We start from the raw sequence: 17,002 nt of genomic DNA, 5'->3' as shown, positions 1-17,002 counted from the left end.
GGGATTGTGTGTGTGGATAGTGCGAGTGTGTTAGGGTGTGCCGGGGTCTCAGGCTCCTGAGTTTCCGTGGCCCGTGGCTCGCTAGGCTGGGTTGGCAGAGCCCTGAAGGTGGCCCGAGAACTGTGGCCGGGGCAGGGCTTTGTCTCTGGCATTAATGCTGATGGCATTAAGTGGATCTCAGCCCCTCCTAGACCTTCAGTGTCTCCACTTCCCTGCATGGACCCAGACAAGCTGCTGAGATGACCACCTGCCTTGGGTTTGTACCATAGCTACACACATGCGTGCGTGTCACTTCTGGGTCTCTCCAGTGCCTGTCCTTCTGAGCAGCGGCTGGCAGAGGTGGGTAAGGCAAAGTGGGCCCTGCAGCTGTTTGGACACCCCCGCCACCCCACCCCACCCCACCCCTGGTGGTTGACATAACAGCAGCTCCGGCTTACTGTGTGCCCACTCTGCCAGGCCTGGGGCTCTGCTCTAGGCAGACCCAGTTTTGTTGCATTTCCATTACTGCCCCGTCAGGTGGGCACCGTCTCGCAGACTAGGAAGCTGAAGCTCGGCAGGAGGACTGACTCGCCTGAGGTCTCAGCAAGGAGGTGGTGGTGCTGAGGTTCAGGCTCCAGCTCCTGAGACAGCTCCTGGCTCACATGCTGCCTCTTGCTCAGCAAGGTCCACTCAAGGAATGGGTCCCTTATTCCATGTGCGGGTGTCCTTTCTGACACAACCTCAGCATACTCTCTCCCAGGCCCCAGCAGGCCAGGCCCCGTCTGCCAATTTAGAGGCAGACAGCGTAGTGGTCAAGAACGTGGACTCTGGACAGAGCAAACCTGGGTTCCAATCCCAGCTCTCCCGGTCAACAACTGTGAGCCTCAGGCAGGTAACGTAAACCTCTTTGTGCCTCAGTTTCCTCACTTGTAAAATGGGATTGTTGTGAGGATACTTTTCCTTCGAGGTTTCTTTTTTTTCTTAGCTTGTTATCGATATATAAAGCATCACAGGTAAGTGCCTGGATTATAAGCTTACCCCCAAACCTGTGTCCAGGGCAGGAAATAGAGTCAGTCAGTCCCCAGAAGCCCCTGTGCCTCTCCCAAGCAGTAACCACTCTCCCAACCTCCAGTAGAGTAGATGAATTTTTCTAGTTTTGTTTTTCTTTCTAAAATTGAGGTAAAATTTACATAACACTGAATTAACTGTTTTCAAGTGCACAATTCAGTGGCCTTTAGTACATTCACAGTGTTGTGTAACCACTACCTCTGTCTAGTTCCCAAACATTTTCATCTGCCTGAAAGAAAGCCCTGTACTTGTTAAGTAGTCAGTTCTCATTCCCCCTCCTCCCAGCCCCTGGCAGCCACCAATTTGTTTTCCGTTTTTATGGATTTACTTATTTTGGACATTTCATATAAATGAATCATACAATATGTGGCCACAAAAGTCTGGTTTCTTTCACTTAGCATAACTTTTTTTAAAAAATAAATTTATTTATTTTTTAATTTTTGGCCGTATTGGGTCTTCGCTGCTGCTCACGGGTTTTCTCGATTTGTGGCGAGCGGGGGCTACTCTTCGTTGCGGTGCGCGGGCTTCTCATTGCGGTGGCTTCTCTTGTTGTGGAGCACGGGCTCTAGGCGCGCGGGCTTCAGTAGTTGCGGCACGCGAGCTCAGTAATTGTGGCTCACGGGCTGTAGAGCGCAGGCTCAGTAGTTGTGGCGCACAGGCTTAGTTGCTCCGTGGCATGTGGGATCTTCCTGGACCAGGGCTCGAACCTGTGTCCCCTGCATTGGCAGGCAGATTCTCAACCACTGTGCCACCAGGGAAGCCCCCAGCATAATGTTTTTGAGGTTCATCCATGCTGTAGCACGTATCAGTACTTCATTCCTTTTTGTTTTTCTTTTTAAATTCATTTATTTATTTTTGGCTGTGTTGGGTCTTTGTTCCTGCTCCCGGGCTTTCTCTAGTTGCGGTGAGCGGGGGGCTACTCTTTGTTGCAGTGCGCGGGATTCTCATTGCGGTGGCTTCTCTTGTTGGGGAGCACGGGCTCTAGGCGCGTGGGCTTCAGCAGTTGTGGCATGAGGTCTCGGTAGTTGTGGCTCGCAGGCTCTAGAGCGCAGGCTCAGTAGTCGTGGCGCATGGGCTTAGTTGCTCCATGGCATGTGAGATCTTCCTGGACCAGGGCTCGAACCCGTGTCCCCTGCATTGGCAGGCGGATTCTTAACCACTGCGCCACCAGGGAAGCCCCTTCATTCCCTTTTATAGCCAAACAATATTCCATTGTATGAATATACCACATTTTCTTTATCCATATGTCTGTTGATGGACATCTAAGGTATTTCTGCCTTCTGGCTATTGTGAATAGTGCTGCTATGAACATTTGTATACAAGGATTTGAGTACTTGTTTTCAGTTTTGGGGGGGGTATACACCTAGGAGTGGAATTGCCGGGACGTATATATCTATTAGATTATTTATAATCTGTTATATATAGTTAGATAATGTGGGTAAGAAATGTATAAAACCTGGGTCATACATTGTGTATGTGTAATGTACAGTGTATTCTGTATTTAACTTTTTGAGGAAGCGCCAGGCTTCCACAGGGTTGCACCACTTTACATTCCCACCAGCAGTGCACAGGGTTTCCGTTTCTCCACATCCTCACCCACACCTGTTCTTTTTCTTTTAGTTTTTTTGTTTTTTTTTAAATAAAAGCCATCCTGGTGGGTATTAAGTGGTATCTCGTTTTGATTTGCATTTCCCTAATGACTGATGATGTTGAGCATCCTTTTATATGCTTGTTGGCCATTTGTATATCTTTGGTGAGATGTCTGTTTAAGTCCTTCACCCTTTTTTTTCTTTTAAGATTTGGATAAATTATTTTTATTTTTATGCCTATTCATATCTTGTTGTATTGATTATGTTATGTATGTATTTTAAGATTTTAACTCTTCAAAAGTGTCAATACTGATTTTTGGCATATAGTTCATAGTTTTATACAATCAAGTCTATCAAGTTTTTTTGCTCTTTAATTTTTTTTTTTACATCTTTATTGGAGTATAACCATTTTACAATGTTGTGTTAATTTCTGCTGTAAAACAAAGTGAATCAGCTATATGTATACATATATCCCCATATCCCCTCCCTCTTGCGTCTCCCTCCCACCCTCCCTATCCCACCCCTCTAGGTGGACACAAAGCACTGAGCTGATCTCCCTGTGCTATGCGGCTGCTTCCTACTAGCTATCTATTTTACATTTCGTAGTGTATATATGTCAATGCTACTCTCTCACTTCATCCCAGCTTACCCTTCCCCCCCCTTCACCCATTTTTTAATCAGACTGTGTTTTTATTGCTTAGTTGTAAGAGTTCTTTATATATTCTGGATACTAGATTCTTATCAGGTATATGATTTGCAAATATTTTCACCCATTCTGTTTGGTTGTCTTTTTATTTTCTTGATAGCATCCTTTGCACAAAAGTTTTTTATTTCAGTGAGTCCACTTGATCTATTTTTTCCTTTGTTGTCATATCTAAGAATCTGTTGCCAAGTCCAGTGTCACGAAGATTTACCCCAGTGTAGTTTTCTAAGAGTTTTATAGTTTTAGCTCTTATATTTAGGTAGATCCACTTTGAGTTAATTTTTTTATATGGTATAGGGTTCCAACTCTGTTCTTTTGCATATGGGTATCCAATTGTCCCAGCATCATTTGTTGAAGAGACTGGTCTTCCCCCCTGGAATGGTCTTGGTATTGTTGTTGAAAATCAGTTGCCCATAAGTATGTAGATTTATTTTTTGACTCACAGTTCTACTCCATTGGTCTATATGTTTATCTTTATACCACACTGATTTGATTATTGTAGCTTTGTAGTAAGTTTTGAAATCAGGAAGTATGAGTCCTTTTACTTTGTTCTTTTTTTTTTTTTTTTTTTTTTGTGATACACAGGCCTCTCACTGTTGTGGCCTCTCCCGTTGCGGAGCACAGGCTCCGGATGCACAGGCTCAGTGGCCATGGCTCACAGGCCCAGCTGCTCCGCGGCACGCGGGATCCTCCCAGACTGGGGAACGAACCCACGTCCCCCGCATTGGCAGGCGGACTCCCAACCACTGCGCCACCAGGGAAGACTTGTTCTTCTTTTTCAACATTGCTTTGGCTGTTTGGAACCCCTTGCCACATGAATTTGAATTCCATGTAAATTTGAGGGTTGACTCTTCCTCAACAGCAAAAAAGGCTATTGGAATTTTGACAGGGAATGTGTTGAATCTGTAGATGGCTTTGGATAGTATTGTAATCTTAATATCAGGTCTTCCAATCCATGAACATAGGATCTTTGAATTTATTTAGGTCTTTAATTTCTTTCAGCAGTGTTTGTAGTTTTTAGTGTATAAATCTTTGTCTCCTTGTGCTGTTGTAAATGGAATTGTTTTCTTAATTTCCTTTTTGTATTATTCATTGCTGGTGTATAGAAACAGTTTGTTTCTGTGTGTTGCTTTGGCTGAATTTGTTAGCTCTAGTAATTGTTTTGTGGATTATTTGTGATTTTCTGTATATAAGATCATGTTATCTGCAAATGAGATACCTTTACTTATTCCTTTTCAAGTTGGATACTTTTTATCTTTTTCTTTTTCTCTGGTTAGAACTTCCATTACAGTGTTTCATAGCAGTGGTGAAAGTGGACATCTTTGTCTTGTTCCTGATCTTAGGGGAAAGTTTTCATCCTTTCATCATTGAGTATGTCGTTAACTTGTGGGTTTTTCACCGATGTCCTTTATCCTGTGGAAGAAATTCCCTTCTCTTCCTAGCTTACTGAGTATTTTTATCATGAAAGAGCGTTGGATTTTGTCAGATGCCTTTTCTGTGTCAATCTGGATGACCTTGTGTTTTTTACCCTTCATGATATATACTGCATTGATTGATTTTCATGTATTTGAACCACCCTGGCAGTCCTGGGATAAAACCCACTTGGTCATGGTATATAGTCCTTTTATTGTGCTGTTGAATTTGCGGTTTTGCTAGTTTCTGAACCTTACATACATGGACTCATTTAGTATCTACATTTGAAAGAATTTAACAAGTTAAAACCTATAAGCTACTTAGGACAGTGCTTGGCAGGCACAAAGTACCGCTGTATAGTACTATCTGATCATCATCATTAATTAATGGATATCCTCATAAGAGGAAACAAAGACATAGAGAAGTGAGGTGACTTACTGGAGCGCACCTGCCATGCTGCCTCTCCACGTGCTATGTGAGTGAAGGGCCTGGCACACTCCTTGCTTGCCCAGTGGACTGATGATAAAGCGTATTTATTGATTTATTGGTGTGCTGGGCCCTCGCTAGGCTGGGTGCTTTATGTTTGCTTTATATTTGAAATCTCTTTTTTTTTTTTAGCAACTTGAGATACAATTCACATACCATACAATTCAGCCATGTAAAGTGTACAGTTCAGTGGCTTTCAGGGTATTTAGAGTTGTGCGTCCATCACCACAGTCGATTTCAGAACATTCTCACTACCCTGAAAAGGACTCCCCCTTGGCCATCACCCTCCAATCTCCCCCCAGACTCGCCCCCTCCTCAGCCATAGGCAACCGCTGATCAACTTTTCATATCTGTAAGTTTCCCTATTCTGGACATTTTATGTAAATGAAATCATATAATTTGTGATCCTTCGTGACAGGCTTCTTTCACTTAGCATAAGGTATGATTCATCAACCTTGTAGCATGTATTAATACTTCATTTCCTTTTGGCCGCATTGCATGACATGAGGGATCTTAGTTCCCCAATCAGGAATCGAACCCGTGCTCCTGCACTGGAAGTACGGAGTCCTAACCACTGGACCACCAGGGAATTCCCAATATTTCTTTTTTTTTTATGACTAATATTAATATTCCATCATACGGATATGTCATGTTTTGTTTATCCATTCATTAGTTGATGGACTTTTGAGTTTCCACTCTTTGTTTTTTTTAAGATTTATTATTTATTTATTTAATTTATTATTTTTGGCTGCATCGGGTCTTAGCTGCAACTGCAGCACACCGGATCTTCGTTGAGGCGTGTGGGATCTTTCGTTGAGGCATGTGGGATCTTTTGTTGCAGCACATGGGCTCTTGCGATGCGTGCGGTGCTGGGCTTCTCTCTAGTTGTGGCGTGCGGGTTTTCTCTTCTCTAGTTGTGGTGCATGGGCTCCAGGGCGCGTGGGCTCTGTAGTTTGCGACACGCAGGCTCTCTAGTTGAGACGCTCGAGCTCAGTAGTTGTGGCATGTGGGCTTAGTTGCCCCGTGGCATGTGGGATCTTAGTTCCCCAACCAGGGATCGAGCCCGCGTCCCCTGCATTATAAGGTGGATTCTTTACCACTGGACCACCAGGCAAGTCCCTCCACCCTTTACTATAATGAATAATGTTGCTGTGGACATTTATGTTTTTTGTGTGGATATATGTTTCACCGTCTTATTTTAGTCCTTAGCAGCCCTCTGAGGAGTGGGTCCTTCTAGTGTGCACCTGTGTGTATGTTTGTACAGGGTGCCTGGATATTCATGGTTAGAAAAAATGGAAGGGGTCAAGGAGCATTTGGAGGGCACAGCAACAGTTATACCCCGCCTGGCACAGTGTTTTGACATTTGATCCACCTGCACAGCTGTACTGGTGAATACCCGCCCATGGCATTTGGCCTTACAGGGCCACAGGGCATGTGTGTTTGGAAGCCTGGGCCTCCCCTGGGACTGGGCCACGCGCTGGCAAGGATGGCTCACTGCTGGACACACGCTGAGGCAGCTGGTGCCCTGAGGCGCTGCAGCAGGCGCCTTCCTGCCAGGCATGACCTCTGGATCACTGGGCCCAGCCCAGTGCCCAGCCTGCACTAGCAGGGGCCACCTCGAGGGTTTCTCCAGGAGAAACACCCTCCTGCCCACCCTCTTGTCCATCCTCCTCCCAGTGTGGTGCCCCTTGTGAGGCACTGCCACACTGGGCTGGCTGCCCTGACCTCTCTCCCTCCCGCCCTGCCTTCGTACAGGTGAATACATCAAGACCTGGCGGCCCCGGTACTTCCTGCTGAAGAGCGACGGCTCCTTCATTGGATATAAGGAGCGGCCCGAGGCCCCCGACCAGACCCTGCCCCCCTTAAACAACTTCTCTGTTGCAGGTGCGTCTCAGGGGCTCAGAGAACGGCTGGCAGGTGTTGGGGACACGTGGGGCTTGATGATTCTTGGGCTGTGGGCCTGTCTGGGGCCTCTTTGCCCGCAGATCTATTTCGCACCCTTTCCCTGCTCCACCGCTGTGTTACTGGGCCTGGGGGGTATATTGGTCAGCAGTGGAGAGCGGGAAGCAGAGAGAAGCTGGGGCATTTTCCGGCCTTCTGTCCCCTCTGTGGTACCCGAAGTGGTGCCTTCCTGCCAGACACTGACCAGGGAAAGCTTGGCCGGTGCAAAGGCCTTGCCTGGGCCTCTCAGAACCTGCCCCCAGCCCGCTGCCACCTTCCTTCCCCGCTGACCTGATTGGTCACCACATCCTTGTCCCACCTCCTCAGAACATTTCAAAGATACTCACCTCCTCCGCCACCTCGTAGCCCAGACCACTGTCCCCTCCCCACCAGCTCCCTGCTCTAGCCTCTTCCCCAGTCTCGCCTCTCGAGGCCACCCCACCTGGTCGCTCTGCAATCCAGCCCCCACGCCCCTCTCTGTCCTGCTTAAAGCCTTGTCCTGGTGGCTTTCCTGTGTGCTCGTGACCCCCATGTGGCTGTCCCCAGCCCTGGCTTCCCTCCTGAACTCTCCCCACCTGCGCCAAGGAGCTACCTGCATGTTTCTCCCTGGGATGCCCACCGTGGGATACCCAACGTGTCCCAAACTGGCCTTTGGGTCTCCTCTCCCTCCCCAACCTTCTGCTCCCCATCTCCTTCTCTGGGAGGGCCCTGTTGCCCCCTCATCCTCAGGCCGGAGGCCAGGGTGTCATCCCAGATGCCTCTCTGTACCTCCTCTGTGGCCCATCTACCTGTCTTTCCCTCCCCTCCCCTGCCGCACTCCGGTGTAGCCCCAGCCTCCTGGGCTCCCGGCCTCCATTCTCTCTCGCCCTCTGCATGGCAGCCAGAGGGATCCGTCTAAACCTGTTCATGTCCCTTCCCTATTTAAAGCCTTCCACGGCTGCCTGCTGCCCTCAAGACAAAGCCCAGATTCCTCGCCATGCCCCCGAGCCCCGCAGGCTGGCCTCTGCCCACCTCTCCAGCCTGTCTCTCACTTCTCCCCGCCTCACACGGAATTTGCTCTTCCCTAAGTAAGCTGGGCCCTCTCTCACCTCTAGGCTTCTGTATACGACGCACCCTTCTGCCTTCAGAGCTCGATGCAGAGATGCCCCTTCCTCAGGGAAAGCCTCCTGAGCCCCTGGGCTGGGTTGGCTGCCTCTTAGGCTCCCCACCCTGGTCACAGCCCTGACCACTGAGCCATCACTGGAAGGGCTGTCTCCCTTCCACATACGCACACTGGACCTTGAGCCCTGCGGGGCAAGGCCAGGGCTGTCTCGGTCACTGAAGTGTCATGGGGCTGGCACACAGGAGGTGGCTTGGGGAATGTGGGGTGCAGACTGGCAGGGCTGTCCCTTTACCCTCCCTGCTCACATCCCTCTTCTGCAGAATGCCAGCTGATGAAGACCGAGAGACCGCGGCCCAACACCTTCGTCATACGCTGCCTGCAGTGGACCACAGTCATCGAGAGGACCTTCCACGTAGACTCTCCGGATGAGAGGCAAGTCTGGGCCTCTGTGTGGCAGCCCTTTGAGAGCGGCTGGGCTCTGTGTGAGGAGAAGGGGTGCAGATGGATAGATTGCCCTGAGCCCCTCCTTAGGAGTTTCCCATCTCAGCCCTTTTGCCAGCTAGGACGTGCAGGGCTTCTCAGCCCACAGACTCCCGTCCACACCGCCCCGTGTCCTCAGACTGGGGGCTGCATTGGAATCGCGGGGGCGCTTGTTAACAGTGAGGCGCTCTGGGCCACTTCGGGGCCTCTGATTGTCTAGAGATCTGCAGAGGGTCAGGGAGCTGCATTTTTAATGAGCATCTCCATTAATTTCGAGGCAGGTGGTCTAGAAACTCAGTTCTTTAAAAGATCAATTTAATAATCAGAAGAGATACAGATTCACCTAGTTGAGAAATCAAACAGCAGAAGGAGGTGTCTAGTGAAAGCTTCGCTCTCACTGCAGCCCCGTAACACCCCACCATCCCTGACCCGCAAGTTAACCGCTGTTCTTACGTATCCTGCAAGAGCTTCCTCACCGTGAACGCAGACAAGCTCACTCAGATAGGACTCCAGTGCCCTGCTCCCCTTGTTTTTTCTTTTTACACAAAAGGTGGCATTGTACCCAAACTGTTCTGAACTTGCTTTTTATTTAATGTATGTTGGGGACTCTCTCTACTTCAGTATATATAGAGTTGCTGCTGCTGCATTTTTTTTTTAACAGCTGCACGTCTGTGTCCCCGAGTTTGTTTAGCAGTTCTTTATTCATGCTGACTGGGGTTGCTTCAGCCTTTTGGGCTCATTAGAATAATGAGATAATTATAATTAGATAAGCAATAATTAGATAAGCAGTACCTTGTGCTTATCTTGTTCGACATACTTACAGTTAAATCTATAAGATGAATTCTTAGATGTGGGATTGCTGGGTCACAGGGGAATATGCATTTGTAATTTTGAGAAATGCTTCTTTTAGGCCGTGTCTAAGAGTGTCCTCACGGCCTTGTGTTTTCAAACGCTTGGATTTTTACCAAACGTTTGGTGAGTTTGAGTGTCCTTTCGTGTTCAGGGGCCATGTGAGTTTCCCTTTCTGAACTGTCTGTTCATATCCTTTGTTTTTCTTTTGGGTACTTGGTCTTTTGCTTATTCATTTCTGAAAGCTCTTTATAAGAGAGCTTAGATCTTTGTAATGAGTGGCAAATATTTTTCCCTCACTTTGTCCCTTTGGCTTCGCTGTGAGAAATATTCCTTTAGCTTGTCTGTGGGGTGAGGATTCAGCTGATCCTCTGGAGAAACCTAAAACAGTGCCGTCCAAGAGGAGTCTCTGCCATGATAAAAATGTTCAACAGCTGTGGCGTCCAAGAGGGTAGCCACGACTCACATGTGCCTGTTGAGCATTTGAAATGTGAGATGTGGCTAATGAGACTGAAAATGGAATTTTGTATTTTATTTAATTACCTTAAATTTTTAAATAGCCCCATATGGCTAGTGGACAGTGCATTTCTAGAGCATACACAAAACACTATCATAAGACATATTACTGTAATCTATACTGTAATTGTCATTGCAAAGCTTCCCAAGATTAAAAATATACCTGCCCCACCATGGGGAACAGGGTGACCATCACAGGCCCGCTGAGGTGTTACTCAGATGAAAACTGGGCACAGAAACATGGACTGCCAGTAAAAGCAAATTGAGACCGGTAGGTGCATAGGGTCTAGGTGTTGGGCTGAGTTTTGAGGAATGGGTAGGAGTTGGCCATGGAGATAGGAAGAAGAAGGTGGCTTCAGGAAAAGGGACCAGCATGTGAAAAGGCCTGGAGGCGAGGCAGCTTGTCATTCCAGGGACAAGAGGGTTAAGCATCACTAAAGAATCAAGGGCCAGGGGTCTTGGAAGAGGGGAAGTGGAGGCCTTGAAGCTGGCAAGCTCAGCTGGCGCCTGGACTCCAGATGGAGGTCCCCACAGGGCTTGGCAAGCAGTGAATCGATTGGGGTTTGTCACAGGGTTGCTAAAAGATTCAGGGGGATGATAAACAGGAAGCCCTTGACTCAGCAGTACCTGGCACACACTTCGCAAGCCTGGAGAAGGAGCAGTGGGGAGCTGGCAAAACGCTTTAGTAGGCGAGAGACCTGCTGTAGTTTCCATTATAGGAAGATACCATGCTCTTTGGCGTGGGGAAGAATCCCTTTACTAAGACTGTGCGGGCTAGAGAGCCCCCAGCTTCCTCCTTCTCTTCGTACCTGCCATTGCCACTAGAAAAAAATCTGATAGGATTGCTCTGAGACCAAACCCCAGATTGCTGACCTTAACCCCAGGGAAGGTGTGAGCCAGAAACCCAGAAGAGGGAGGCTGCTCTGCTCGTGGCTGTCCTCACTGCCCTGCGCAGGCCTGAGCCTGGGGAGGGGTGGGGGCGGGGTGAGGACCGACAGGGGCCACGCTGGTGACCGGTGGCTGCCTGGATGCTGCAGCGGCCTGCTCACTTCCTCCCTTAGTCGGCTCTCCCCAGGGCACCTAGAGCGATTCCCCTACTCCCTGCCCCAACTTGTTGTTTCAGGTGGACAGAACAGTTGAAAGAACAGTATCGTAAATGAGCAGCTAGATACCCTGCACCTAGGTTCAGCAATTCAGCGTCTGCCATGTTTGCCTCATCTGGCTGTGTTGCTTTTTTTTTTTTGCGGTACGCGGGCCTCTCACTGTTGTGGCCTCTCCCGTTGCGGAGCACAGGCTCTGGACTCGCAGGCTCAGCGGCCATGGCTCATGGGCCCAGCCGCTCTGCGGCATGTGGGATCCTCCCGGACCGGGGCACGAACCCGTGTCCCCTGCATCGGCAGGTGGACTCTCAACCACTGCGCCACCTAGGAAGCCCCCCTGGCTGTGTTTTATGCTGTATCTTGAACTTCTGTTCGTACTTTGTGACACGTTTCTCCTTAATACATCAGCAGGCATCTCCTAAGAATAAGGACTTTCTTCTACAGAATCCTGGTGCCCTTATCATGCCTGAGATGATCATTGATAATATGTATTTACTAACATCCTCTCTAGATCTGTGCCGTAGTTGAATTTCCCCAGTTGTCCTCAAAATGTTGTTTTTCAGACCAAGATTTGAAAAACCAAGGTACATGTTGTCTCTGGCCTATTTTAATCTAGTTCAGCCTTTGTCTTTCTTCCCCGACCATGACATTAATTTTTTTTTTTGACAAGCCAGACTAGTTGTCTTGTAGGATGTCGCATACTCTGGATGTGTCTTATTTTTGCTTTTTGGCACTGTTTTCTTTGTTCCTCCGTGCCTGTATTTCCTGTAAACCAGAAATAAGGTCTGAAGCAAGGTTGGCAAACTATTGCCTGGCCTCCTTTTTTTTTTTTTTTTAAATTAATTAATTTATTTTTGGCTGCATTGGGTCTTTGTTGCTGCGCGCGGGCTTCCTCCACTTGTGGTGAGTGGGGGCTACTCTTCGTTGCGGTGTGCTGGCTTCTCATTGCTGTGGCTTCTCTTGTTGTGGAGCATGGGCTCTAGGCGCACGGGCTTCAGTAGTTGTGGCACGTGGGCTCAGGAGTTGTGGCTTGCAGGCTTTAGAGCGCAGGCTCAGTAGTTGTGGCACACGGGCTTAGTTGCTCCACGGCATGTGGGATCTTCCCGGACCAGGGCTCGAACCCATGTCCCCTGCATTGGCAGGCAGATTCTTAACCACTGTGCCACCAGGGAAGTCCCTAGCCTCCTATTTTTATAAATAAAGTTTTATTGGAACATAACACACCCGTTTATTTACCAATTATCTATGACTGCTTTTGCTGTCCTGTGGCAGAATTGAGTAGTGACCAAGCTGTGACAGGGACTGTGTGATCTGCAAGGCCTAAAATATTTATTATTTGGCCCTTTCCAGGAGGAGTTTGCAGACCCTTGGTCTTGGCAGGTACGCTTAATAGTGCATCACATTAGTGTGATCTTTTTAATGTAAATCTTACATTGTAATTTCTCTGTTTAGGACTCTTAGTGGCTTTTAGTTCCACTTGGAGTAAACTCCAAAGTTGATGCTCTACTCTACAAAGTCCTACGTGATCTGGACTCCTCTCCAGAATCATTTCCTACCACCAATTCCCTCAACTTCAGCCACCCTGGTCTCCATGGTGTTGCTTAAACATGCCAAGCACACTTCCTACCTCAGGACCTTCGCACTTGCTGTCTCCTTTGCTTAGAATCCTCTTTCCCCAGATATCATTACAGTTCTCTTTCTAACTTTGTGAGGTCTCTGCTCAAATGCCACCTTCTCAGAGTGTCCTGCTCTGCCTTCCATGACTGTTACCTTTACCCTGCTTTATTTTTCTTCATAGCACCTACCCTACCTGGTGTGACATTTTCTTTTTTTCTTCTTGTTTTTTCGGCCATGCAGTACAGCTTGCGGGATCCTAGTTCCCCAACCAGGGATCGAGCCCGTGCCCTGCAGGGGCCTGCAGTAGAAGCGCAGAGTCCTAACCACTGGACCACCAGGGAATTCCTGACATTTCCTATTTATTTATTTGTGCCGGGAATATAACTAGGTGTTCAGTAAATGTTTGTTGAATGAATGAAAGAATAATTAGGACGAATGCTCTGTTGAGCCAGACCTTACTCTAAGGTCTTTACATGTATTAACTCATTTATCCTCACAACATTTCTGGGAGGGAGTTCCTCACCTGCTAAAGAGGCATAGTGATGGTGAAGCTGAGGCACAGAGAGTTACAGAGTAAAAGAAAGAAGATTTGAAGGGCCTGGGTTTTCCCTACCAGGCAGGGCTGGACCTGGGTCAGCCAAGTCAGCCCATCTGAGAGTGTCTGAACAGAGGGAGACCCCAGATGCCCTCCAGCTGTGAACACCCCTCTGGTTCAGAGGAGGGCCCTTGTTAGGGAGAGAGGTCCCCATCTGCCATTAGACCAGCAGTCAGCTGTTATTTCTGAGGCTGTGACGAGGACAGGCCTGTGCACTAAGGACAGCTCGGCCACCTCCAGTTCACCGAGCTTCCCTCCAGGGTGCAGTTTGTTCCGCTCAGCAGGGTAGCCCAGGGCTGGGGCCCAGGGTCTGGAGTCAGACCAGCCACCGTGCCACTTTCGCAGTGGGGCTCAGTTCCCTGGCTGTCGTGAGGGACGAGGAGGACATGGATGTGGACGCGCCTGGCCTGGGCGCCCCATGGAATCGCACTTGTTGGCACCTTTTTTCTCCTCTGTCTCCTGTGCCACTGGCTCCTTTTGCCTCGGTACTACCATAGCCCCTCTCGCTTCCTGTCTCGACTCCCAGTCCGTACCCCACACGGCAGCTGCCTACTTAAAGCCGAAATGAGATCCTGTCACCCCCCTGATAAACCCTTCCAGGACTTCCTGTGATGTTAAGGATCAAGACATAAATCCCTCCCACAGTGGCTGGTGGAGGCGGGTGTGGCCTGCCCTCCCTCCTACCCTCATCCCTTCCATTCCTCTCTCTCTGTTGGCTCCACACGTGCTGGCACCTGCTGTGCCTTCCACAGACACCCCAGGCTCCCTCCTCGGGCCCTTGGCCACGCTGGTCACTCTGCCTGTATTCTTTTCCCTCTTGGCACTTCGAAGGCCTACCTCCTTCCCTCCGTTTCATTTATTTCACAGCTAAGTTCCTGGTCTTGGCACTGGGGATGTCCCACGTTCCAGGGGTGTCTTCCAGATCCCGGCTTACGTGCCACCTCCTCAGAGCGGCCTTCCCTGACCACCCTCTGAGAAGGGGCTTCCTCTCCAGCCCCTGCCTTTGAGCCATGACATACTTGTCTTCTCCCTTAGGCCTGGAGTTCCAGTGGGGCTTGTTCCCTGCTGCACCCTCAGCACCCAGAACAAGGCCTGGCACGTAGAAGACACTCGGGAGGGATTTGCAGGCTGGCTGGGTGAATTCTCTGTGCCTGGCACTGTCCTGAGCGCTTTGTATCGTGTGCGCCCTCCCACGACCCTCTGGTCCCCGCTCCACGTGTCAGCCCACTGAGGCCCCGGAAGGTCAAGTGGCCTGCCCGGTGTTGCCTCCGGGAAGGGGCAGGACTCCCGACAGGCGGCTTTTCCTTCTCCCGCTTCTGGGCTCCTCGGCACAGTGGCCCTTATTCCCTGAGCCTTCCCGCGAGTTTGCCCTGCTTGCTCCTCCGGGGCCTGGTGGGCCTGGTCTGGGAGGAAGCTGCCGCTCATCAGGGCGGGCAGCGTGACCTCCGCAGGTGACTCCATCTCCACGCGCCTCAGTTTTCTCATCAGAAGCACGGCCCCTCCCCCTCCAGCCCTCTTGAGGAGCACGGAATGCGGTGGTGTGCGTTATTTTTCTCTGCGTGTCCCTGGGGGCAGGAGGCTCTTTCCCCTGGGGGCTCTCCTCTGAGGGTTGGAAGGCACGTCAGCCCCGGCCCTGGGGAGGAGCTCCCCTCTGCCCCAGACACCATGTTGCAAACCCTTGGGGAGTATCCTGGACGGAGGCCCGTGCTTTCTCTCTGCAATTCTGAGTGCTGCAACCTTGCCACCTCGGTCCAGTTGGAACAGGATCGGGGGCTTGTCGGGCAGCGGGAGAGTTACCCCCGACCAGCCTCCTGCATCTCCGTGGGTTCTGGCTCCAGATGGGCTGGGTCCAGGTCTCACCAGTGTCTTTAGCCCCGTCCTTGAGTCAAGCACTTTCTCTGGGTGCAGGCTTTGCACACAGCAGCTCACTAGCGTCTCAGTGCCCCCAGTGTACCAAGGAGGGGGCGAGCTGGGAGCCCTGGGCTTGCCCAGGTGGCAGAGTTGCTGTTTGAGCCCCAGCTCTGAGCACCAGCTCTGCTGCCCAGAGAGGCCCCACAGAGCTGCCTCCCGTGCTCCCTCCTGTGGTGTGGAAGCTCCAATCTCTCGTTCATTCAGGCTCCTGTTGATGGACTGCGTTCTCCCTTACAAACAAGATGATAGCACATATCTTGGTCTGCAAGTTGCTTTTTTTATGTGACAGTCCCTCGAGATCTGTATATGTGAGGTATATACGTATTTTTTTCTTTTTAGTATATTCAGCACGTCTTAGGAGATCGGTGATTTTTTTTTTTTTTCAGTCCACAGTCATATACCCAAAGTCAACATTTTAAAATTTCTAAGAGGACAGTTATGATCGGATAAAGCCTATCACGGAATATGCTCCCCCTACCCCTATTTTTTTGAAAAACAGGAATATTAACGTAGGGATAGGGATTTGTACTGTTATTTGTTCCAAAGAGGGCATGGGTAAAACGCGTTGAGAAACGCCAACCTGAGGCAGTGGGTCAAGGAGGGAAGAGGCTCGCGCTGCTCCGCCTGGGTGTGCGCTGGGCTTGGGGCCACTGGGGGTTTGGGTTGCCAGTCACTCCCCAGATGCTTACCGAGTACCCGCTGGGGTGCTGGCTCCCACCATGTATGAACAGACCAAATCCGTGGCCTCGTGCGGGGGTGTGGACACATGTGGTTTACGGGGCCCTCAGGCTCTGCTCAGGCCTGGGGAGGGCTGGTGGGCCAGCACCTGATACTGGTGCTCATGGTACACACGCGTCTGTCTTAGGAAGCGTGATCTCATGTGAGGGAGGCCACTTGGACAGGCAGAGCTTCTGGGCGTGAGCTGGGACCCGTCGGCTGGGCGGCTGCTTTGCTCAGCGAGGCACGGAGCTCAGCCAGAACTGATCCCGTGGCTTTTATAGACCTCAGCAAAATCCATGGGGGGGTTCAACAAGTATTGGGCTCAGCCACCTAATTGTGTGGTGGGTCCCAGATGATGGGGAGGTGTGGACAGTTTAGTATCGTTCAGCTTCGTATTTTTTTCTTTTTGGTGTGTGGTCTTTTTGCTCCTAGATGCGTTTTCCCTCTCTACAGAAAGAACTTTTGCAAGTGTCAAAAGAAAATTCTTTCCCAGCAAGTTCTAAATCATGAGCGACGGAACTAGTGTATTGTTCTTAAACCCGTCTGCCTTCTGCTGGGACCTGCTTCCGTGTCCACCACCTTCTCTCCCCGGTCCCTGCCCCACCAGGATGGTCCCTGACCTGTCCTCCCAGCAGACAGGCACCTCCAAGGAGTCATGTCGGTCACCTCTTGCTTTGTAAGATCTGCAGCTTTTTTGGCTAATGAATGCCTCCTTCTGCTCTTGATTCTCTTTTGCAGAACACTGGTCACTTGCACACGTGAGCTTGTCATTCGTTCTGAGGGGCTCAGAAGAGCACTGTCTCTCATTCAGGGTTCAGGGTGGCGGCTTATTTTTAGGGGGCTGTGAAGAAAGGCAATCTCCCCTCTAGTCACGTAATTGCTGCCTGACTTCAAGTGGCCCTCAGGTCAGGCCCCTTCTGGGACACAGATGGT

General features: G+C 49.9%; 1 protein-coding gene across 4 annotated transcripts in view; it reads left to right on the top strand.

Annotated features, from left to right (window-relative positions):
• AKT2 (AKT serine/threonine kinase 2) overlaps nucleotides 1-17,002 on the top strand; it is a 52,119-nt gene that overhangs the window by 21,516 nt on the left and 13,601 nt on the right. For 2 of the 4 annotated variants that reach the window (XM_033846102.2, XM_073795869.1), the window contains exons 3-4: nucleotides 6,994-7,122; nucleotides 8,602-8,713. In XM_033846102.2, the coding sequence (XP_033701993.1) occupies nucleotides 6,994-7,122; nucleotides 8,602-8,713 (241 nt within the window). Of the gene's footprint in view, nucleotides 1-6,993; nucleotides 7,123-8,601; nucleotides 8,718-17,002 lie in introns of all 4 variants that reach the window. The other 2 variants (XM_073795870.1, XM_073795871.1) reach the window with 2 other exon arrangements.

This window comes from Tursiops truncatus, chromosome 19 (assembly GCF_011762595.2).
Source record: "Tursiops truncatus isolate mTurTru1 chromosome 19, mTurTru1.mat.Y, whole genome shotgun sequence".
Taxonomy (NCBI): Eukaryota; Metazoa; Chordata; class Mammalia; order Artiodactyla; family Delphinidae; genus Tursiops; species Tursiops truncatus.
The sequence above is the reverse complement of the archived record's forward strand: the minus strand, read 5'-3'. Positions and strand labels throughout refer to the sequence as shown.